Source organism: Panulirus ornatus, chromosome 29, assembly GCF_036320965.1.
Source record: "Panulirus ornatus isolate Po-2019 chromosome 29, ASM3632096v1, whole genome shotgun sequence".
Taxonomy (NCBI): Eukaryota; Metazoa; Arthropoda; class Malacostraca; order Decapoda; family Palinuridae; genus Panulirus; species Panulirus ornatus.
Genome location: NC_092252.1, coordinates 14,308,642 through 14,334,016, shown reverse-complemented (window position 1 = coordinate 14,334,016; position 25,375 = coordinate 14,308,642). Strand labels below are relative to the sequence as shown.

Sequence of the window (25,375 nt, the reverse complement as noted above, 5' to 3'; positions counted from 1 at the left end):
TATTGAACTATTTAAGTTGATCTCTGCAAGATCTTTAAGTTATTGGCGAAGTTTGAATAAATTATTGGTGAAAATTGATGCAAGCTATGAATGGATTGAAGTGACGTATTTGTTAACCTTGAAGAAATAAGTTAATGGTGAGCTGTGAAGTACGTTATCTGTGGATTTAAGTAATTTATATGTGAACTTTGAAGTATATTATTGGTGAACTTTGAAATGACTTAATTGTGAAGTAAGTTATTGGTGAAGTTATTGAACCAAAGTAAGTTATTGGTGTGTTTAAGCTATTTGATATTTATTCCGTTATTGAAATTATCCTGGAGCCACTGGTGAAGCTTGTAAGGTATATCTCCAGTGATGTAAACCATGTGTACGTGACCAACTAGTGCCATGTTATCGCTAAAGCCTTCTCCGTCCCTGTGAAAATTGTTAGGCGACTGATCTGTATAACTGAGTGAGTGACTGGTTGATGACTGTCAGGTCGCGTGTGGCATTATTTGGTCACTTATTTGCACTTATACTTTGAAAAATATAGATATTTTTATTCTGTAAGTGATAGAAAAGATTCAGAAGTTATTGGTGAACGCGTCAGACCTTGAAAAGAATAAGTTACTGGTGCAGCAAAGACTATTTATTACCAAGAGTTGTTGTGGCAATAGAGAAGCCATAAAATCTAGTCAAAAGTCGTAGATGCGACATATGGGTCGTGAAGCCTAATCGCAGAAGTTGGCGTTGGCACGTGAGCGTTTCCCCCAGACTCAGGAGGGTGAGTAGGATCTGAGGGCGGGAGTGGTGGCGAGAGCGGACACAAGCCATCATGTCAGGCATCGGGTGTGATTCGTGGCCGTGCGGGCGGCCCATGTTCTACAATGTGTGCATCTCCCTCAGCCAGAAGGCCGGCCCTGTCATCCATGGACACCCACCGCCCACACCCGCTACCCAACCAAGCGCAGTTAACGCAACCACCTCGCACTCTACGCACCCCCAAGCCTCCACCGACACCGTCCCGCCCGCGCCTGTGATGACGCAACCCACCGCCACCACCACAGACCAGGCTGTGGCGCGGGAGACGTGTTCCTGTGGTGAGGCCTGTGGTAGTCAGTGTGATGTTAAGGGACGCAAATGCTCCGTTAGTTTTATCAGTAACGAGTTAGGCCACGATGGCGCGGCGGATGATGGTATGGCAGGGGGAGAAGCGGTGCACCGGACAGTGATAACGGTGATGGGCAGGGACAGTGACAAGGCATTGGCACCGGATGAAGAAGGCGCAGATTCCGCGGGAGGCACTCCCGTACGGCGATACAGCACTGTGGTAAGCCTTGGCGCGTGTGGGCGGGCACTGTGCACCACCCGAGCCCAGGACCACCCGATAGGGTCGCCCCAGGCGGCCGAGGAAGACGACGACTCTGATCTGTTCCTTCTGAGGAAGGTGAGCAACACGAGCGACTACAGTCTCAGCTCTCGCTCAGAGTCCTCCTTCACTTCCGCCTCGCCCACTCCAAACCTTACACACCCTCTTGACGCCGCGCAGGACTCGGATTACTTCGGGTCGTCCTCTGAGGAGGAGGATGAGGAGGAGGAGGAAGAGGACAAGAATACTGATAAAGAGAACGAGGAGGAGGAGGAGGAGGATAGTGATGGTGACATCAAGGAGACGCTGCAGGCGGCCATGGCCAGACTACGGCTGAAGGAGCAGCGGCTAGGCATGGGCAGCCGCCGTACGCCAGCCTGGAGGAGGCGAGCACACATCAAGGTAAGTTCCCTCTGCTGCCGCTGGTAGCGCCCCCTATCACCTCGGATCATTCCATATCTGTTGGCTACAGTGTCGATCTCGGCCCAATCGAAAAGTGGTGATACTTGCTAGAATTTGTATACATAGAGGTGTGTGAGGCAGGAGGGGTGCTGAGGGCGGTCATGAAGCTGGTGTTAAGGTAAGTTGTATGATTAATGTGCTACATCTTGAAGACGTTGTGACTGGCCAGGGTGCTGGTGACCGCCAGGGTGGGCTGTGTCCGTCTGGTGGTGAAGTCGTGATGGCCCACGGCTCTCCACCTCCTTCAGTGCTCCAACTCTTGCCTTGGCGTCTGTTGACAGGTTCTTACATTCTGTAAGGAAAAGGCGGATATTTTGATGGTAAGGGAAAGTGTGTGTATGTGTGTGTGTGTGTGTGTGTGTGTGTGTGTGTGAGTGAGAGGAGGGGAAAGAATACGGCAGAGGAGCAGCGTAGCGTGAGGGGAGAGACAGGTTGAGGCTGTTACCACACTCCAGAGTAACTACCATGAAGAATGTGGATGGGGCGGAGGCTAAGTGTGGTGTTTGTGTGGTGGACAGTGTGCGGGGCGGCCTGCCTCGTACTGTACACTGCCTCACTACTGATGAGGGAGCTCAGGTGTGGTCATGACCCCACGTGGTTGTATCATGATTTGGGTACAACACCTTCATCCCGGGCCACGCTTGCTGTACGTCCGCAGGTCGTCGGCATATTGGAAGTGTGGATTACATGAGTTATGTCTTGTCTTCACTCGGTCATGTGTAACCCTCATGACTGTCAGTAGAGTAAGGTTAGACCAGCCTTAGTGTCGGGAATGTGAGGATGGTGATGTAGCTGTGTTAGTCAGAGAGGAATGGTGGGCACGATGGTCAGGCTTGGTTGACTGTAGACATGCTGACTGACGTCTCTCGTGCATGCATGGCTGGAGTTCCATGACTCGGTACAGAGAGAGGGACGTACGTGTATGTACACAAGATGCTGAGTCAGATGACCTCAGGTGCCGAGGTCCATATATCTGTGATGTCTTTTGCTATCCCGTACTCATCTTGTGAGCTGTGGCGCTAAGGAATTACAGAGAGCGTAGAGGGTCTGAGATGTTTTGCTTGGTCTACGATGATTGGCGACTCCTGCTCAGTCTAGGGGTTGTGTGTGTGTGTGTGTGTGTGTGTGTGTGTGTGTGTGTGTGTGTGTGTGTGTGTGTGTGTGTGTGTAAATAGCTATTTGTATTTACCTTTTTGAATTATAATGGGAGCAAGGTTTGTTCTCACTTATATTTGCACATGTGTCATTGCGTGTTTATACAGTACGGGGAGGGAGTTTTACCTTCATGGGGCCCTCCCATCTTTTGAACAGTCTCTATCGTACAGCTCAAGTTTCTCCTTGTATCCTGTCTGCCTTAACTAGTCTTCACTCGTTTTATCCCATGCATTCGCCACTCTTGTACCATGAATGGATTGCCACACATATTTTTTGACAAGTTTCTGTTTAGTTCCATGTTGTGTTTTCTGGTTGTCCTCTGACTACCTCCTTCTCTCGAAGGACTGTTCACTACCTACATCATCGATATGGTTTAAAAACTTCAAGGTCGTGATCAGGTCACCCCTTACTCACTTCTCTTCCAATCTTAGTCAATTTAGAACCTCTAGCCTTAACCTATAACTTATCTCCCATGATTATGGTTCCATGTCTGTTGTGTGTGTGTGTGTGTGTGTGTGTGTATGTTCAAATTTTGTGTTTAGATACTTTTATGTGTGTATATCATTTGTCAGTTGGGGAAAATTCCTTCTCTTTAGTTATATACTCAAGACTGATCCGTTTACCGTTTGCCCATCCGGGAGCGAGAGAGTGAAAGGCTTCCACATCAGTTTCTGTGGCGCAATTCACCAGGGTAACTGTCACGAAACTTCAAAAGAACGATCCCGCGCATACACTCAGACCTGCCTGTAGGTGGTGGTTCCCGGGGCAGACAATGGCTCGGGGTGGTGACCCCGGGTACGGCAGCCTCGCCTCCTGTCTTCTTGCTCTGATACACCGCCAGCAACACAATACCTGCTCCAGTTCAGCCATTTACCGCACGAGACCAGCCCGTAACAATGGTCTTTACACAGGTTCTACGTCAGCATCTCCTATTCATGTTCCGTAACCATCTGTTTAGTAAGTCTAACGCACTTCTCCCTTTCACTTTCCATTATTCTCGTCAGCCGTTTAGCCACATAGACACCTCCAAACCACCGTCTTCAACACTTATACTAACTGCTCAGTGTTCTCGTCTACTGTTCCCAAGAAAACTATGTACAACCGTCAACACAGGTGCTGATTCGTAGTCAACATTTTCTTTTAACTATCAACACAACTGGGTTTTAGCTTCGTACTCAAAAAGTTTGGCCATTTAAATCTACAAGCTCCGTCCTAGTTGGCTCCATACCTTAAATGATTTTCTGTTTCGACCGATCACTTTCATCTTTGGCGCTGTTTGAGAGGGATACCTCAAATGCCTACGTCCTTCCAGCCTATACATGCGAACTCTTATGTACACCGTGTCTGAGAGAATATTATTCTTCACACTCCTGCAGCGCTAAAATAAATCAGTACACCACACCTTGTACTGAATCGCCACGTGAGGATTACCTCTCCATTCACACCTCTAGCGTCACACACAAAACTCCTTCACTTCTTCAGTTCCACTATGAGACCTGTCCGATCTCTGCGACAGTCTGACTCTCTTCGTGCCTTCAGAACCTATCATCACGGGTCTTGCACCAACCTCGTATCCGCCGAACCTTCTTGCGTGGCCGTACCATCTTGACACACCTCCCGACTCCCAACTTATTCAACACTATGTCCTCATCATACATCAGTGTCTTTGCTTTTTACTTGCCTTTGGTGTTAAGTTATAGGCACCTTGATAATAGAAGTTTGCCATCCACCTATAACAACAGCAGCAGTTGTTTCCACCATAAAGGCATTCGTTACATTATCAGAATTCTTCCCAGCCACACGAGCTTTCACTTCACCTCCAAAAAGCTTCCACCTTCCTTGACTTAAATTCTGCCACAAATTCTAAGCCCTCAGACTACAAGGCATCGTACCGAGACGCGGTGTCCCTTGGACACTCTACTCTCATATTTACTTTCCACCTCCTCTTCCTGCACACGTCAGTAGAGCGACTTACCATTCATCTCGCCTCCCATGCCTTAGTCAAGAGAGATCAGCGTCCTCGGCAGTCGACACCTGAGGAATCTTTTATGACGCTTCGACGTGCTCAAAAAATTAACCCCAGTTCTCGCACCGTCCAATCCTCGACAAACTCGAATAAACCTGGTGAGAGAACACATCCCTGACGCACTCCCTTACTTCCTCTCTAACATGCACTATGCACTACTGACACTATACCAGCTCTTCATGGCATTCAGCATTGTTGCATCGCATCTCAGCCAGAACGTTCCGAGGTCCTTTTTTCTGTGCCCTTCGTATTTATAGCAAGTAATGGAGAGACTTCTAATTGATATATATATATATATATATATATATATATATATATATATATATATATATATATATATATATATATATATATTATATATATATATATATATATATATATATATATATATATATATATATATATATATATATAAATTAGAGGTCTTTCCATTGCTTGTTAAATATCTGCTGTACACACTACTTCCTTTTCAAAGACTTCTTTTCCGACACTAGGACAATTATTCTTTTGTGTACGAAGACAATCCCTAGAATACGATGACTTAACCCTTTGGTTAGGTTAGGTTAACCCCTGAATTACGATGAAAGCCCTTTGAGTGCGACGACAATGATGACGGCTTTTGAAACACAACCTACCCAGTGAAGTACGACGACTTATTCATTGAAGTACGATAACTTAACCCTTGGAGTACGAGAGAGAACCTCAAGAGTACGAAGACGTCACCATTGAGTACGAAGACATCAACGATCTAGCCTTCGTAATCAAGGGATCGAGTCGTCGTCCTCAAGGTGTTAAGTCATCGTACTCTTCGAATTCAGCCTTTTTTTGACATAATCACAGCGCCCTTAACCCTGGCTGACAGCCTTACATTACACCAGCTTTCGTAGTCCTGCCTGACGTAGCGTTACGTCGTAGAGGCGTTCTCATCCCTGCCTGACAGCGTCATGTTACACCAGAGCGTCAGGGAAACATCCTCCGCCCCTTCTGACTCAGAGTTAAGTAACATAAGCGTCACAATGTCTTCCCCAGTCCTGCCTGAGAGCGCTGCGTCACACTAGGGTTGGCGAGACGTCCTCTGCCGTGCTTGAGAGCGCCATCTCACGCTAGCGTCACGGAGGCGTTACATCCCACATCATCATCACCAGTGGCAGTTTACAAAGAATCTTTAACAGTCTGGCTGCCTTCCTGCGGGTCCATCGGGGGGATGTATAACTACGTCATCAAGATAGACATTAATGATTCCTGTGACGACACCTCTGCTGCTTCTACAACCTACTAAGACCACCGACTGGTGACGATTTCCTCGGACTTGGCTACGATTTCCGAAGATTTGCAAGTATTTCCTCACTTTTGGCTGCTCCTCTTGCCTCACTTCCTGCCACTTGACATCTTCTCCACTGCAGTCACTCTGGGAACACACGAGTCGCATATGAACACAAAAAGCCCCAGAAGTTAACCTAAACATGAACCACACATCCTTTACGACACGTACGTGTCCATGTACAACTCTTGTCTGTATCTTGTGTTAACTAAGTACACATATTGTACTAATAGTCGCCATTGACCACATTAACAGAAAAAGTTTCTTAATTTTTTTTTATCTGAAATCAAATATAGAAGTTTTTCGATAAGAATCTCAGTCTCCCCTACATAGAATGTGTCTACATAGTCAACTGCGATGTATAAACTACTAAAATTCACGTACGTATCGAGCTGGAAATGAAGTAGATTGTACGTGTATACACATTTATTTAATGAATGAATATTATATCGACGTATATATACGCTCATGTATGAACGTACTCGCACCGAATCTTCTGGAACGATTAAAGAGGGAAGCTTCCATCGATGGATAGAGTGTCTTAGTTCAAGGGAACAGAGGATCTGGTCAGAGGAGCTGTATCGAAACGGGCTGGATCAACAGTGGTGTACCGTAGGGGGTCCAGTCCTGGAGCCGCTGATTTTCTTTGTGTAATGACTCGCTGGAAAGGTTGGGCTCCTGCCTGAGCATGTTTGCGGATGATGCAACGGTCTGCCGGGGAGTCATAGGTGAGGAGAAGTGCATCATCGTGCAAGGGGACTTTGATAGACTCCAAAGTTTGTCTGATATATGGTCGACGAACATCACCCCGAGTGAATATATCGTAATGAGGGTGGGACAGTGAAATGAAAGTTTACTGTAGGAATCGGTGTGTGAAAGGGACTTGGGAGTTGGCATTTTCGCTAGGAAGAATAGGATATAAGGCAAACTGTCTGGAGGCAAATAGTTGAATCAGAATATCACTCCCAAGTTTGATCACTACCCCTCAAGTACACAGAAACACAGAAGATCTGGAGGAAGGTAACAAAGACTGTATCGGAATTAAGGAGACTTGAGTTACACAAGAAGATTAGAGGCCAACCAAAACTTTTTCTTGATCTTGGAAGCATGCGTTAGTCCATCCTGTCCCTAAGAAGGGTGAGTGAGCTAACCTCTCAAACTTTCGTCCTGTTGCTTTGACATCTATAGTTGAAAAGGTATTTAAACCCCTCATCTTCCATATCCTTAGACATCTCGAATCTAGGTCCTCTCTCTGATCACCACCAGAATGCTATCCGCAAGGCGAGATCCAGTGGTGATATTACTAATATCTGGTCACCACCCCTGAAAGAATATGAATCTTTTGTAGTTGGCCTTGATATTATCCAAAGCTTTTGACAGGGTGTGGCGTCACGGTCTCGTCTCTTAAGCTCCTCTCTTTTGGCTTCCTTCCCTCACCTTGTTCTCTTCTTTTGGCTTTGGTCCCTCATATCTAGCCTCCTCTCTAGCCGATCTATCTCCGTGGTTGTTGATAGATCAGCCTCTCCTCCACGTCCCTCAAATTTGCTCCTTCTCTCACACGATCATCCCATATCGACGCAGCTTCCTTAATAGACTCAGACTTGGACGGAATATCTCAATGGGGTAGACGAAATCTGGTTAAGTTTCCTGCCTCCAGGACCCTGTTTCTCTTCATCCCTCTATCGAAAATTCCGCACAACTTTCTTCTCTCCTTTAACGGATTTGTAATTCCACCTTTTGACTCGGTCAACATACATGGTATTAATATAACATCCACACTTTTCTTAGAAACCCCAAATTATAGAAATAGCTAATTCTGCTTCTAAGAAACTGTGAGTTCGGTTTAGATGTCGCAGCTTCTTTTCTTTCGAACAGTTGCTCAGTGTACACAAAGGATTGGTCCGTCCTTGTATGGAGTACTGCTCTCACAGTGGTTCTGGCTTTGCATCCTTGACAGAGTTGAGTCGAAACCTGTCTGACTTATCAAGTCTTCCAAGGTAATTTCATTATTTGACCCTCATGCCTTGCGTCACAAGATTGATTCACTTCCCCTCTGTAGGTACTACTTTGGTTTTTGCTCCCAAGAGGTAGGTGCTTGTTTACCTCCACCACTAGCTTGACCATGCAATATTGTGTGGCCGTTGGCAACTCAAGGGTGGGACGTTTTGATAACTGTTTCCTTTCCCTACACCTCGAAGCTTTGGAACTCGTTACACTCTCGTGTCATCCCCAGTGACTGAGACCTGGCTTTTTTTAAAAGACAGGTTTTTCACTCCTCCAAAACTTGTAAGTACTTTTTCGTGTCGTGTCTTTTTCCCTTTCATGAACCTCTGTATATTTGTTAATACCAGGCCTTGAATGCCAACTTTTGTCCGTGTTTGGAACCTCCAACTTAAAAAAGAATGTTTGGACTTCATGAGAGAAAGAAGAATGTGTTAATTTTGATTTTATTATAACTTTTATGTTTTTATACCAGTTTGATGGTGCCAGCAGTGACTTACCACTCTGGAAGGTGCAGTGATAAAACAACCAGAGTCCATAGCATGAAATTAAGAATAAACTTGTTAGAAGGGGTGATGGATGAATGGAATACACTGAATGAGGCAGTTGTGAAAGAGGACAGCACCGAGAAGTTGAAAACGTTGCTAGATAATGTCCTGTCGATAGAAAGGCTCCATGAGTGTAAAACGCCCTCCATATATCTTGCTTATGGGTTACCTCACACACATATACACACACACACACACACACACACACACACACCTGTTTATATAAAAGGCATACATTTCAACTTTTTTAAACGTAGTTAGAAGTATTGATGCCTTTTGGTAATAACAGTAAAAGAAAAATAGAAACAAGGTTTTCATGTTAGTTTCCATGAGAGGAACTAGGAGTTTAGAGGTGTCGTTGTAGGGAGGAAGGAAGAGTTTGGTTGGAGGAGGTCAGTGCGGTGTGGACTTATTTCAGCCACCATGTACCTGGCCGGGCGTGTGACCTTGCACCACAACTTTTAAGTGTCACCGGCAACCACAGTCATGCGCGAGACCGACCTTTTATTTTGCTTGTAGTGTCACACCACAGGTTACGACGCCCACGTTTAAGTATAGCGTGAGGCTGGATGGATATGGCGAGGCCGTGGTTGTTTATTGGTCGGTCAGGGCTTGTGTATAGTTCACCCCCCACCTCTTGAGTGTGTCGTGTGGTAGGGATTCCTCCCCGTCTGTGAGTGTACTACTCTCCCTCTTATCTCCTCCTAATAAATGTATGTATCGCTCACTCTTTGTCAGTGGAGACCTTAGGGTCACGTACTTTCACCATGAGTCAAAATGTCACTGTGTCTTGGCAAACACAGTGTGTCCTTGCTGGCAGGCAGGCTTCTCGAGACGAGAGCTGCACCAGTATACTTCTGGGTATGAGGAAGAAGAAGAAGAAAAAAATCAGGATACATTAGAATAACAAATGATTCTTACATTGAGGGAAAAAAAAGAGCCTGTTTGTAGATTTTTTTGTTTTGAGTGTGTTGAAAACTTTGTATACTAACGAAAGCGTCTATCGAGGCCAGACCTTCATTGACGCATGGTAAGGGAGTTGAGAGACAAAAGTGAGGTGAGAGTTTGGAGAATAACTAGCGAGCTTTGGAAGAAGTGGAAAGCTTGGCCTTTTGAGAATGGACTGCTCATTGTTGAGGCACGAGAAGGTTAAGCTACATTCTATAGAGCCATTGGTTATGTCAAGGAATCGGATGATTGGAAAGGAATACTGTGGAGGAACTGTGTTAGCTGGCGGCGGTGGGAGTTGACCCTTAACGTAGCAATTGTTTATCCTGGCGCACTTCATAGCAGCAGCCTTCGTCACCAGGCCTGACGTCACGACAGAGGTTCTTAAAGAGAACATGTGTGCTAGACGTTTTTCTTCTTCTGTTCAACCGGTTATCGCTTTTTATCTGTTCTCATGCTGGTTGACTTGTGTCATATCTTTTCGTTTCGTTTACCGCCTGTCTCTTGCCTTCTTTTCGAACATGTGTTGCCCTGATGTCTCATTCTTTCACTTATCCACGTCACTCTCCAGTTATTCATACAGTCGCATACGCTCGCTTTCAACATTCCCAGGCACCGAGAGCCGTCCATGCATCCTTGGCCACTATACAGGGATAGCACTGTCTTGCCGCAACCGTGTTTCTGCCCCTGCGACCCTCGTGTTCCCATCTCTCGGTACAGGTGGAAGGCGTGGCCAGCATTGTGTACAGTCCCCTCCCTCCGTGAGTGACCTTGACCCCCCTCCCCCCCTCCCTCCTTCTCCAGGGCAGTGGGGCCTGGAATGTGGTCTTACTTTTACTGTCTGCAATGCAGGTGGAGGCTGGCCACGGCCTGATACATTCAGAGATGTGACTCGAACCCTGACGTCTGGGGTGGGGTGGGTGGGATGCCTACAGTCGTCATTGCTTCGTACCAGAAGTATGTTACATGTTGTGTCTCGTGTGTGTGTGTGTGTGTGTGTGTGTGTGTGACACGGTAGCGGTGATGGTCCCGGAACTGTAGGTCACACGTCGCTGCCTGTCACACATCGCTCACGCCTCGCCAGTGGGAGTGATGCTGGTGGATTGATGTACCACACATCACCGGTTTTGTCACGCCGCATCCCTCTGGATGTTCAGACATATCCTGCGGCAGTGATGGATCTGGGGGACTCTCTCATCATCATGATGACCGCGCTGACACTGGTAGCGGCCGTGGTTGATTGGTTGGTTGGTTGAGGTGATATTACAGTGAGGGAGAGGGTCGGGGGGTCGGTCGACTCCGGATTGTGATGTTAAATTCGCACGTTGGTGAGCGTTGAGCTTAATGGTTTTGTTTTATACGCCGCCGGTAAATGTCTTCCTGCTGTCTTCATCATAATAGATGCGAGGTAATAATGCACGTGACATAATTGACTGGTTGACAAATAGCTTAGAGTATTATATTTCTCCATCACGCTTCATTCCTGACCTCCTCCTCTGCTGCCTCCTGTTTCTCCTCGTCTTCCTATTCATTGCTGCATTTTTGTTGGTGTTTACCGTACTGTGACCAGGAACATGGTAAGGCAGCATTGTAGAGGTATTGTCTGTATGAGTGTCCGATTCCCTTGCTGTCTGCATGATAGTGTCCGATTTCCTTGCTGTTTGCATGAGAGTCCGATTCCCTTACTGTCTGTATGAGAGTGTTCGAATCCCTTGCTGTTTGCATGATAGTGTCCGATTTCCTCACTGTCTGTATGAGAGTGTTCGATTCCCTTGCTGTTTGCATGAGAGTGTCCGATTCCCCTACTGTCTGTATGAGAGTGTTCGATTCCCTTGCTGTTTGCATGAGAGAGTCCGATTCCCTTACTGTCTGTATGAGAGTGTTCGATTCCCTTGCTGTTTGCATGAGAGAGTCCGATTCCCTTACTGTCTGTATGAGAGTGTTCGATTCCCTTGCGGTTTGCATGAGAGTGTCCGATTCCCCTACTGTCTGTATGAGAGTGTTCGATTCCCTTGCGGTTTGCATTAGAGTGTCCGATTCCCTTACTGTCTGTATGAGTGTTCGATTCCCTTGCTGTTTGCATTAGAGTGTCCAATTCCCCTACTGTCTGTATGAGAGTGTTCGATTCCCTTGCGGTTTGCATGAGTGTCCGATTCCCCTACTGTCTGTGTGAGAGTTTCGATTCCCTTGTCACCAGGTGAAGTGGTGTGGATCTGGGGACTTGGGTTCGTTGATGGCCATTTGGTTAGTGTGGCTGGCTATAGCCCACCTCTCCTGCTTGAGGTAGGAACTGCAGAGAGGTGAGGGATCACCGGAGGAACACCAGTCAAGGGTAGCATGTTTGGAGTGAGGCTGCTGTAAGACGGTGTCGTTCGTGACGCGTTGTGTGTAGTGCCTGATGGTAAGACCCGGCCGGCCGTCCGTGGTCGGGTGGGCCGCGGTGGCCTGCAGGCAGGCAGGCAGGTAGAGCGACGCTCGGGGGCCAACGTGACATCGCAGACACGGCTCATGATGGACCTCTCCTGATAGCATCGCTGAGCCAGCGACGCGGGTCCGGGCGTCCGGCTCCGGCCCAGCTGCTGGTCGTGACTGACACCCGCAGCCACCAGCCCGACCTGCTGGTACAGGTGTAGTATACTATGCCTAGATATTTAGCTTCGGTGTTTTTCATTCTCGTCTCTCTATAATGGCGAATTTATTTTCGATGTTTTACAATCGTAGTTGATTTTTTTTTTTTGTTTGTTTACTTTAGATCGCACGGTCAGGTTAACAGATGGCGATCACTCGCTTTAATTGAAATAGACGTAAAAGAGAAATATATGTCTGGCTAGTGTGTAGCCCCTGCCCCTCCCCCTTGTCAGAGTCTGGTGTATGTAATGGTAGGTAGTCTCTCTCTCTCTCTCTCTCTCTCTCTCTCTCTCTCTCTCTCTCTCTCTCTCTCTCTCTCTCTCTCTCTCTCTTTCTCTCTCTCTCTCTCTCTCGTGATGCTGTGTGTGTGTGTGATGGGGCAGCACATGACCATTTCGTCGTCAGGTTATAATCTTCCCTGACTGTACATGACGGACTGACTAATGTGTACGTGACAACAGCTGATGGATCAGGTCGGTGTGCCTCGCTACACGTGACGGACTGTGCACGTGGTGTCGCGCGTCCGACTCTGCACATCGCAAGCATGATGGACCACGTACCTGGCAGCACGTGATGTACTCTGCACATGGACTATGCCCGTGGCAGCACGTGATGGACTGTGTACGTGGCGCTACTTGAACTATGCTTGTCACGTCCTGTGTTCTTGGAACTACGTGTGAGAGTGTGTACTTGACCACATGATGAACTAACGGGGCATTACGTGATGGAGTACGCACGTGGCAGTACGTGATGTTCTCTGCACGTGGCCGCATGTCATGTTCTTCGCCCTTGTTAGACTACGCACGTGGCAGTACGGGATGTTCTCTGCACGTGGCTGCATGTCATGTTCTTCGCCCTTGTTGGACTACGCACGTGGCAGTACGGGATGAACGCTGCATATGGCAGCAGTGTGATGATCTGCGCACATAACACATGATGGTATGCACGTGGTAGTTCGTGATGATCTGTGCACGTGTCCTCACCTTTAAGGGAGGAGTGAGGAAGAGAGATGACCTTGTGACGTGGGTGAGGCCATGATGGTCGGGGCCTGGCATGTCTCAGCCGTGCCCCACTGACCCATCTGCTCGGACATCATTGCTTTCTCTCGCTCCCACACTGCTGGACACTGCAGGCCTCGCCATTCCAACCAGGACTTGGAACAACTTAACGATTTCAGGGCAATTACAGATTCAGTCAGAAGTACTACCCCGAAGCTTTTATTACTGAGGCATTTACAATCACCTGGTCACAGTGGTCTTAGATTACAATTGCAGTTGTATGAAATGTAATTAATTACACATTACGATTACTTCAAGCTTTTTACCCATGTTTGGAGATCATGTCTTCAGTCATGGCATGTTTGTGAGTTCTGACCGACTCGGACGTGAGTCAAATGCCTGTGGAGGCATGTTGTCCATAGCTGTCCATAGTCATCCTCCATGATATACCACAGGTTCATGATGGAATTATAGTAAAATTAAAATTGAATCGCAAATTAGTTATTTTTTTTTTTATTCAAAAGTTCATTTGCACACATTGAAGTCATGATTTATGATGATGATAATGCGCCAGTATGAGAAAATAATACTGGACTCGTCAGTTATGTTGATATGTTTAGAGATTTGTTGCTCTCTCATGTTCCTCACTGTGAGCCAGGAAGGCCACCCGTCGAGGGCTTCTGGACCACCATCCTCCATCATTTACGAGGGTTCACCAGGTCTTGCCGCCTGGCCTTCCTCCGTGTCCAGCACGTCCTCCCCAGCCACCACATGTTGCACTGGTCATCCCCTCAGTCCTTCCTGCCACCTTCCCCGATGGTCGTCTGTTACTTCTTATCCAGTCAGGTGTTTCTCAGGGATCTCTCTCTCTCTCTCTCTCTCTCTCTCTCTCTCTCTCTCTCGTGGAAGACGACCATTTTTCAAGATTTTATGGGAATCATTGAACGAGTTTTGCCTCAGAATGTTGTGGTCTTTCCTGTTGTCATTCAGCCTCAGCAGCGTTGATGGTCTGTCTCTTCTCACAGCGTTAGAATGGTAGGCAGAGTAGTCAAGGCCATGTCTCTCCAGATGAGGTAATTAATTGTTAATAGTTTCTTTTTTTTCCGCTCTGACTTGTACAGCTGTTTGCCAGGGGAGGTCACATTCTTGCACTCATCAAATATACTCGTGGCAACCTCAACTTTCCTGTCTCCAGTATTCTGAGGAGGTGGGAGGCTCTGCTTCCGGTCAGCAGTGTTTGCAAGTCGTGATGCTGGGTATGCAAAGAGCTTGTGGGGGGAAGACCCGACAGACTGTCCACACGGGCAGGACGGGAGGGTAGGTGTTGCCCCACTGGCTAGGTGGAGCCTGTGAGTCCTCACACACACACACAGCCTCCTCTGTAACTCATCACATGCCAACATAAGGACGTGCTGTCATCGGGCTGAACCAGGGTAATGTGAAGCGGTCATAGTAAACCACGCGGGGCTTGGCTGTGGATAACAACAGGCCGTCTCAGTGTGCCGAGTCTCTGTCGTCTGTTTACCTCATCTGCTGTGCCTCAGCTGGTAAGTAGTGAGGGGAGGGAAGGGGCGCCTGCGCAGTCCTGGTGACAACGTACGTCACCCAACCCATAAGTCAGTGTGGGCGCCAGGCCGTCTCCCTCAGCACCCTGGACCACCCGTCTTCCCTCTTATCACACATCTAAGATAAACGTGTGAAATTGGTTTCCTCAGCAGGAGGCGGTCAGCAGGTCATCACAGCTGGGCTTGGTTACAGCATCTGCAGGATCTACATCCACCTCACATACATACCTCAACACAACAGTGAATATTCTCACACAGTTGTATCCACATTTGTTTGCCTGTATATTTTTCTGCCTTGCCGTCTGTTTGCTGAACTGTTTTATATTTCTTGGTGTTTGTTATTTTGTCTATTTGTCTGTCTTTATCTGTATACACGATTGTCTGGCTGTGAGTTCATATTTTGCTGGCCTTCTCTACAATCAGGTATCTGTATATTTGATTATATCTGCCTGTGTTTTGATTACACTGTGTGTGTTACGGGGAGAGAAATTTACACTCGTGTTGCCTCGCCTCTTAACTTTGTGCTTGTCCTTCTGTCAGTCAGTTTATCTATATCTACGTATCTCTTTGTTTGTCTGTTTGTCTTTCTATATCTGTGTATTAACACTCTCTCTCTCTCTCTCTCTCTCTCTCTCTCTCTCTCTCTCTCTCTCTCTCTCTCTCTCTCTCTCTCTCTCTCTCTCTCTCTCTCTCTCTCTCCCTAAAGTGATATAGGTCAAAATGGTTGATGTTTCTGATGTATACATTACTGGATCACTCGCCGTATACAGGATGGTGGTGTTATGGTAGGAATTAGAACCTCCCATATCAAGTCATGTGGGGTTTCATATATTGACCAAGATGTTTGTTAGCGGCTAATGAAACCAGTCTGTGTAAGAAGGGGATTTATGTAGTGTCATGAAAACTAGGTCGGTATGATATTCTACAAATAACCTGATTATAAAGATCAGCTAAGTGCTGGGGGTTTGAGTAAGATTTTCGTGTCAGAATGTCGTGTTTGAGCCCCTTGGGCATGATGGTACGATTCTCATGCATGACTCTACGACCTGTGAGCATGACGGTACGAGCCTTATGTGTGGGGTGGCCTGGACTTGTGATCTGACTATAAAGGATCAAGTCAAAGGCCAAGACCACGGGTGGTCAAAGTGTTTGCTTTATAGTTGTAGTTGACAACTCGGATCACGTACAGGACCACTGCACGTGGCTGTTCATGGTCAGACAGGCGAGCAGGTCACAGCGAACACAGGGTCCTCGCTGGTCAGCTGTCTGTAAGCGACATTATTGTGTACCGGATTTTGTCATCAACAGAACGTGTCCAGATTTGCTCCTTGTTATAGCCACAGTGTGATACCACTCGGTAATACCCTGGCCTTTAGACAGGTCCCTGCAATGGTACTTTGATTTGCTTTAAACACATTTATCGTCTTACCAGTAAAAGGGAGCCAGTGAGTGACCCCCTCCCGTGTGAAGACACAGACACTTAACATCCCGTGATGGTGTTGGCATAGGAGTTAGCGAGAGCCCCATAAGCCAGCAGTGGATGCGCGACCCACAGCCCACAGCTGCGTGCCACCTCCTTCACCGGACACCAGTTGTGGTGCACGTGGAGGGTGTTTGGTCCTTGGATTATCATACTGTACACTCTGGTGCTGTCCATATGATGCAGCCAGTTCGAGTGTGCATTATGAACAGTTTGATAAATGGTGGTTCATTATTCCCATTTCAGTTTCACTATAGTTTCGAAAATTCTGAAATTCTATTCTGAACATGATGATGATGATGATGATGATGATGATGAGCTCCTTATGAACATAGCTAGTTCCTTACGATGAGGGTGTGACTTCAGTAGCTGCTGTGGCTCTTCGTGTTAAGGATATATATATATATATATATATATATATATATATATATATATATATATATATATATATATATATATATATATATATATGGGGATAGGGGATTAAGAATACTTCCCACGTATTCCCTGCGTGTCGTAGAAGGCGACTAAAAGGGGAGGGAGCGGGGGGCTGGAAATCCTCCCCTCTCGTTTTTTTTTTTTAATTTTCCAAAAGAAGGAACAGAGAATTGGGCCAGGTGAGGGTATTCCCTCAAAGGCCCAGTCCTCTGTTCTTAATGCTACCTCGCTAACGCGGGAAATGGCGAATAGTTTAAAAGAAAAAGAAAGATATATATTTATATATATATATATATATATATATATATATATATATATATATATATATATATATATATATACATACTCGCCAGCAGTGTATTTCAAAGTTCTTAGATGAATGCATAACTTCCCGTGGACACCGGCACAAAGCAAATCAATCCACACTGTCACCTCCTGCTTAAGACTTGTCCTTAAAGCATCCCTCATAATCCCCCGTGGTTGACAACAGGGGTCGCGCAAGAAGTACAGTGAGTATCAACAACACTTGACCTTGGGGTTTATCCTGGCAACACAGCTAACGTCAGTGTCATTATGGCTGTGTTGGTTGGTCTTGGTGTTGCGGGGTTGGTGTGGGTGGTGCTGGCAGGGTCATGTTGTTGGTGGGTGGCTGTAGCTGTTGCTCGGTGGGTGTGTGTGTGTGTGTGTGTGTGTGTGTGTGTGTGTGTGTGTGTGTGTGTGTGTGTGTGTGTGTTCCTTGCTGGTTTTGGTATTTACTAATTAGGTCTGGGGTTGCGACCATCGTTCACTCGTTCTCCCAACTGTCAGGGGTTGCGGTTCCCAGCTGGCTTGTGGGACTGATAGTAACGGTGTTGTGGTGGAAATCTGCGTTTCCTGTCATTTGCAGGTGTCTCGTGTCGGGTATATTGACACATACTCTGCAGGGGGCACGACGCCGCCGTGTGTCACTGAGAACACTGGTCAGGCTACACCGTCAGGCTACAGACTTAGTTGCTCATGGCCTTCATCTTAAATTTTTGTCACTCGTGTGGAATCTGCTTTTTGCTGATCCCGGCGTTTACATGTACCTGGCTGCTTGCGTACGTGTGTGTGTGTGTGTGTGTGTGTGTGTGTGTGTGTGTGTGTGTGTAAGGAAGACGTGGCCTTTGTTGCCGGTACTTTAACAGAATGATGGCCAGTACTCCCCGCGGAGCAGGTGTTAGCCAGTATGGGGAGTTTTACCGTTTGGTTTCAGAAGAGTTAGTGTTTACGGGTGTGTTTAGCCAAGGCATAACAGTGCAGAGAGCACACTACGAGTACGTTTAGTTCATCATCATAACGATGCAGTATTTTGTAATAGCACATGTGACACTCCCGGCTAGCAACGTACATGTTCCTTAAGATGTATTGTGAACATTGTCGTAAACATGTAAGAAGTCCTGTAATTTAACCTGTTGTATGCAATGGCAACTCGCACAATACGGCAACACATCATTAACAGGGAAGTGTTGTGTGTTGCAATATCCGTCTCCGAGAGTTGGACGGTGGAAGTATTGCTGAGGTTGTGTTGGTGAGGGAGAGACGACTGAAGGAGGTGGCATGTTGGCTGGATGAGGGGCACGGTCAGGACTGGTTGGTAGTGTGTGTGTGTGGTGGGCAGGTGGTCCCTTGAGTGCTTCTGCCTGTAACGGGATACCCACCCCCCAACCTTCCCTCCCCCACACATACCAAGCATATACAAGACATGAACGGAGATCTGCCTGATCCCCCTTCCCCCAACACACACACACACACACACACACACACACACACACACACACACACACACACACACACACACCGCTGGGACTAGGGTGTCGGAGGCCTCAAGGGTCCTACCCCCTCCACCTCAGGCCTAAGAATACCCACACCGGCCCAGTGTCTGACCTTCTCTCGCACCACAGAGCATTTGAAGTGTCAACCACTCAGTGCTTCGGGAGCCACCTTTTACTGTACTATATATCTCGCCTCCGTCTGTATGAATTTAGAATGTAGGATAAGATAACTCTTTTCCAGGAGATGACTTTGTCATAGACCACCAGGTCCTCTGCTGCGTGGCTTTCCGTGTATTGTCAAAGGCACCCACTGTGTGTCATCATACACTAGGCCAGACAACAGATTCTCACCTTTTAAAGTTAATTTAAAAGTAAAGCCCTCCACCTAAAATTTTGGGGTCAGACTATTATCTGCCCATTTTGTGCTTTACAGTTCTTGTGTATCACTTAAGGCCTGTCGTTGCTGAGGGATTTGTCCATGAAGATAACTGACCCCATCGTAATCTGGTCACATACTGTATTAACTATACTGTAAACACTCGTACTTTGTATTAACTGTATTGTAAACAGTCACACAGTGATTAACTATACTGTAAGCAGTCATGCACTGTATTAACTATACTGTAAGCAGTCATGCACTGTATTAACTATACTGTAAGCAGTCATACACTGTATTAACTATACTGTAAGCAGTCATACACTGTATTAACTATACTGTAAGCAGTCATACATTGTATTAACTATACTGTAAGCAGTCATACATTGTATTAACTATACTGTAAGCAGTCATACACTGTATTAACTATACTGTAAGCAGTCATACATTGTATTAACTATACTGTAAGCAGTCATGCACTGTATTAACTATACTGTAAGCAGTCATACACTGTATTAACTATACTGTAAGCAGTCATACACTGTATTAACTATACTGTAAGCAGCCATTTGACGCAGCCAGCCCGTCCGACACCTCACCACACTGCACCAATTCCTCGCAGCTGCACCACACGTTTGCCACGTGAACACCTCCTTACTGTAGGTAGGGTCGGTGAGGAATTAGGTAACACCAATCCCAGCACCCGCCCGCCGCCCACCGTCCCGTTGCAGGAAACCATGGGAACCGGAAACCCAGCCTGTTGGCACAGCTGTTGTGATGGCTGCCGCTTGAATGTATGGGTCCGTGTCGACCATGCATATAGTTGTCATGTGTGCGCACCTTTGGAAATGCCTTATGATGGCACCCGTGTGATGCCGGGTAACTCTAGAGCGGACAGGACTTTCACACTCACTGGTATGACAAGATATTCGATACCCGTTTCTCCGTAAGCCCATAATTTGCAACTTTGATATCTTGAAAATCGTGGGAGACAGAAAAAAAAAACTGGGAGCCATGTTGGTGATATTGCAACTTTCATTTCTCTTGCCAGTTTGATATTCACAGGAGGTTGGTTTTCATGGGTTTTTATCAACTGTCTCGTGCTGGAGATAATGTCTTGAAAGTCAAGTGAAATATTGGTGTGTACTTTTGGCCGTTTGTGGCGACCCTCTCTTGCTGTGTGGGACAACAACCTGGGCAGCTTCATCACAAGGTTTACAGGGTGTGATGTGACGAGGAACGGCCAGAAATCCAGTGAGTATGTGTGTGGATGATGGTAGAATTTACCCTGAACACCTGAAAAACGTGTTGAAGATTTTTCGATGGGTTGTGTTAACATTAGGTTTGGCGGCCTTAATGACTCCTCTGGCAGTAGGTAGTTGTAAAGCACAAATAACCAACGAACTTGTGGCCACTGTGATGGGGAGTATTAGTGTTGTCGTGTGGGTCGGGGTGATGGGCCGACCCGTGTGATCGCGTGGACAGTACTTGGCTCGTGAAGTTACTTGTGGGGTAAGGGTTGGTGCCTCTTAGCAGCCTGTACTGTTAGGTAGGTGGTGTGGCCAAGTGGTTGTCACCTGGCTTACTGTCTGGGCATTTGCTAGAGGCTATGAGCTTATTCATAGGAACTGGTGACAGGAGAGAGGACATAGGGGCTCATACACAGCACACACCCCTCTCTCCCCTGAACTAGGGTTGCATTGTAGGTAAACTATAATACAGGGAATTACTACGAATGCCAAAGTGGTTTTTTTTGTGAAGTTAGTCAGCTGCAGATTTTAGTAGGTGGTTAGTGTGTTGGTGTGTTTTGTACTGTTGTAGAATGATGATGGTACAGTTGCCAGACTGAATAGGTACTTCCATCAGTGGAGTAGAGCGGTTTCCGAGCCAGCGAGTCGACTGAGGCCACCCACATTAAGGACCTTCTTGAAAGCCAGCTGGAACTTGGTTCGTCTAGGGTTTAGGAGAGAGAGAGAGAGAGAGAGAGAGAGTACTGTTGTGCAGAGGAAGAAATTTATTTCTCCTGAAGTTGGTGAGGAAGTAGAGCGTAATGAAGACAGTACTCCCTGGGTGTGGCGTGTGGAGTATGCTAGGGTACAGAGAGTAGCGGTGGTAGTGTGGTGTGATGGTTGGTATGTAACTGCTGGGTGTGTGTCAGAGGTACCGAGAGTGGCGTATGTATGTAACCCGGTGGCGGTATGGAACACCTGGTTGGAGAGATGTGTTAGTGGATAGTATTGGCAGCACAGGTCGTAGGGTGGTATGCCACGGGTAGTGGGAAGAGCACAGACAGGTTATACAGGTAATGGGAGTGATATTGGATGGGGAGTGGACATAGGAAGTTGAGAAGATGAAAGTATTATCATGTAAAAAAGGCAGCACGAAGAGGATCGCCTTGCAGAATACCCTCCACAGCCTCCAGAACTGAACCGTCGCCAGCTTCTTCACCGTCGACCATATCAGAACCTTAGTTTTGCACGTCAGCTATGCTGCCAACCCTGTCTAGTGTCGTCTCACTAGGCCCCTGTTCTCTCCACATTCTTCAGTCTATCAGGTTACACTGTGTCCCTCTGGACGACAAAACCAAGCTGGAAGGAACACGTCATTCTCGTCATCAGATCCTCCGACGTTCGTTTATACAGTCTTCGTAGACTCGAGACGCACCTGAACCCGAGAATACCCAGACAGTCTTCATACAACCCTGCCTCACCCATGCCTCCCTTGCTTGATCTTACCTGTTGTCCACATCACCACAGGGAGTATGAAAGATGCAGTAAAGGACATGCAAGACTCATTTTTGGTTCTTCTAAAACCGCCCTTTCAAGAGACGCTGTTATTATCATCATATGTTGTATGCGGATGGTACAGGGGGTAGGGATGGGTGGAGATCCTTGATTACAGACCCAGTTGGTTCAGATGGCCGGGAGTGGAGAGAGGTGACACACGGGTGTGAGGGAATGTACCAACGACCTGGCGACACCCGACACCTGCCAAAAGCTGGTGCCCCGCCACCACACACTCACCACCGTCACCATCAATGTTGGCTCTGGTCTCCGATGGAGACGTGATGAACTTCTTTTGCGACTCTTGGATGATTAACTAACTACATATCCCTCGGGTGGTTAGATTGTAATTATAGGCAGTAGTAAAATGTCATTGACAGGTTGTTGTGATGATTATGTATTGTCTTGGTGCACATGTTTCCGGTGTGGGTTGTTGTCCTGGTGTGGGGGTTATACGTCCTCGACCCTCGCTGCCCCCTCGCCTGCCAGTGACCAGTCTGTTGAATGTTCCTGATGCGAGCACTGAGGCCTAGAAGTACGCTATTCACCCGAAAAAGACTGTATGAGATTATTTCTTTAGTGCAAGTATATGCTTCGCTTGTTATTAAGTAATACTGTCACTTGGAGTCTGTAGTGGACATGAATAGGTTGTGTTTGTTGGTGTGAGGACATGAGAGGGTATATTGTAAGGGGGATGGACGAGTCTGGTACAAATGTAGGTGGATGTGGGAGAGAGAGGGAGGGAGGGACCTCGCTCATCCGTACCTGGGACAATAGCCAACTCTGATGACGCCTGGAGGTCACTTTCCTTTGGGTCCAGGTGAGCCAGGTCACACACCTGTGTATGTCACCTTGTGGCCATGTTCGTTACAGGTATCCCCTGTATGACTCCCGATGGCAGGGCAAGAATAAGTCATATGAGGACGTTATTTCAGATGAGTTGTTCGTGTTCAGCTATTGCCGCCGCTCCCGCGCTCTGTGTCCCTTAACCCTGCCAGTGTTATGTAAGCAAGACAGTGACATACTATATGTGATGTTGGTATAAAGCCGACGACTGTGGTGTCGGTTTCTCCTGTGAGGAGGTTGACGCCCGGGAGATAATGAAGTGTGTAGATGAGTATCGTGTATGGGCTCTCGCCCTCAACTTTGATTTTTTTTTCTACGTGCGTTTTGATGAAGAGTATTGAGCCTGATGGTTAGCCTAGGGAATGGCTGTCCGTAGAACCCAATCGGTGGGCCTCAGGAGGGTCCAGCTGTTGGATGTCAACAGGACCCAGTGGGTGGGTGTCATCAGGACTCAAAAGGCGGGTTTCATGAGGACGGAGCGGGTGTGGGTTGTTAACAGGAAGAGGGCTGGTGGTAGCAGAAGGAACGGTGGTGGCACGAGTGATCGGGTAACACTGGAGCTTCCGGTCTGACCCGTTTACATTACGTGGCAGCTGACGGCGATGGTCGTCATTCATGAGTGGCAGCTCAGTCTTCGGCCACCGCCCGCCCTGCCCGCGCCCGCACGCTCTCATGTTGACTCACCCCTCACCGCTGCCAATTGTCTGCACTCACCGTGGCCAGGTGAACCCTCCTGTGGCAACGATCCGGCCAGGGAAACGCTGGACTGTGGCTCGTGTCACCTGCCTATATTTATATAGTCATAAGAACTGAGGGTGGTGGACCCGTGTTGTGAGGCGCCATGGCGCGTCCTGCCCTCCCTCGCCATTGTCCTGGGCTCTGGGACTGGTTGCAGTACCCTCCCTACTAACTGTACTTTAATACGGCTCATTTGTTCTAGCTGATGACTTACTAAGGTTAACCTGTCCGTCCATGAGCGAGTGATATGTACATGGAAGGTGGTGCAGTGTGCGTGGTGCATGGTGGGGTGGGTGTTGGTGCCCCTGCCGCCATGAGCAGCATGAACACGTCGCGTGCCGCTCGATCTTACTGAGGGATCATGTGCTGAGGAACACTTGTCAGGTACCGCACGCGAGTGAGTTCGTTACCTTTGGTGTCTCCCAGGCTCACCATATGGTCACGCAGGATAATATTTTGACGATATTTTCATCGTATTTCTAGTGATAGGTGAAATATAATATCCGGTCTGGCCCGCACTCCATTTTGTAAATGGGGCGGCTGGATACACCGTCTTTTTGTATACAACCAAGAAAGCTATAAGCCATACATAGCTTTGCTCGTGTGCTGACGTGAACATATCGAAGTAATATTCTCGTGTGTCTCATTGTAAGAGCAGTTGTATATAACCATCTGACCTCGTGGGAGGACCCGCTTGAAGATGAGCCGATCCCTTCATGTGAATGCCAGCCATAATTAAGGAAAGAATACCACTTATCTGTATTTTCTTAGATTGTCTCGCCACGTGGGAACTTCGCCCAGGCTTAGGGCTTCACATAGCGAATGGTCACCCCCAGCGAATGTCTTTACGGATACATTCCATTACGGTGTGAACGATAGTGATTACCCACCCATCCGCCAGGGATCCTGAAGCATGACGGTGGCTGGTGTGTGACAGTCATCAGGAACCCCCACAGACGAGTAACCTGTCCACCTGGCGGGGAGGTGTGAGGTGTTGTGTAGTGAGGGAGGCGTGGCCGGTGGGAGGGTGTGTGTCACCACCACCAGCGGGGGCCACATCCAGGATGCTGGACTACTTCCGACTGCGACGGTGGTCTCACGTGGAGTTTAACCCGGAGAAGATCACCAACATCTTCACCACCACCGTCACTTCGCCCGCCTCAGGCCCACTACCTACCACAACCTCCACCACCAAGACCATCACCTCGGCCCCCACCAAGACCACCACCTCGGCCTCCACCAAGACCACAACCTCAACCCCCACCAAGACTACCACCACTGTTTCCAGCAGTGCCCGTCTCCCCTCCACAATACCGTCCACCTGCACGTCACCCACCACTGCCACCTCCACCACCACTACCACCACCTCCAGCACTACAACGACAGCTTCCTCCGCTGTATGCACCACCACCTCCAGCACTACAACAACAGCTTCCTCCGCAGTTTGCACGACCACCGCTTCGTGCACGCTGCCTGCCCCCACCACACACGCCAGGCACGTCACCACTCGGTCCATCTCGTTGCAGGAGTTTACCACGTCCAGGAAGGTGGGTGGGTTTGGCTCTCGTCGGCTCGTGTTTAGTGTGTATACCTTCGTAGTGCGTGCATGTCAGCGCCTGCACGTACTTACCTGTATATGATTTCAACAATATGGTCTTTGAGTTCAACAGTTGTAGGGCCCCGTCTCTTGAACGTATGTATATTATTTATGACGAGATTCTGTCATTCTACAGGGCTAGGGTAAGGGCGCAGCACTCACCACACGAAGATTGAGTCAAGAATAACGAGTCGTGAGAGTTGCATGTCATCTTGTGTTATGTACATGATGAAGAAGAGACAGCATCCTAGGTCAAGGAGGGGAACTGTAAAGCAAATATTATGCTGGTTATTGTCGTGACACGCTCGAGCGTTTGTTGAA

The 25,375-nt window shown here is 47.6% G+C and overlaps 1 protein-coding gene across 2 annotated transcripts in view; it reads left to right on the top strand.

Moving 5' to 3' along the window:
- Nucleotides 1-552: 552 nt before the first annotated feature.
- Nucleotides 553-25,375, top strand: part of LOC139758131 (rhotekin-like) — a 126,643-nt gene continuing 101,820 nt past the window's right edge. The window contains exon 1 of one of the 2 annotated variants that reach the window (XM_071679268.1): nucleotides 553-1,753. In XM_071679268.1, the coding sequence (XP_071535369.1) occupies nucleotides 818-1,753 (936 nt within the window). In that variant the 5' untranslated portion in view covers nucleotides 553-817. Of the gene's footprint in view, nucleotides 1,754-24,439; nucleotides 25,005-25,375 lie in introns of those variants that run through there. The other variant, XM_071679269.1, reaches the window with a different exon arrangement.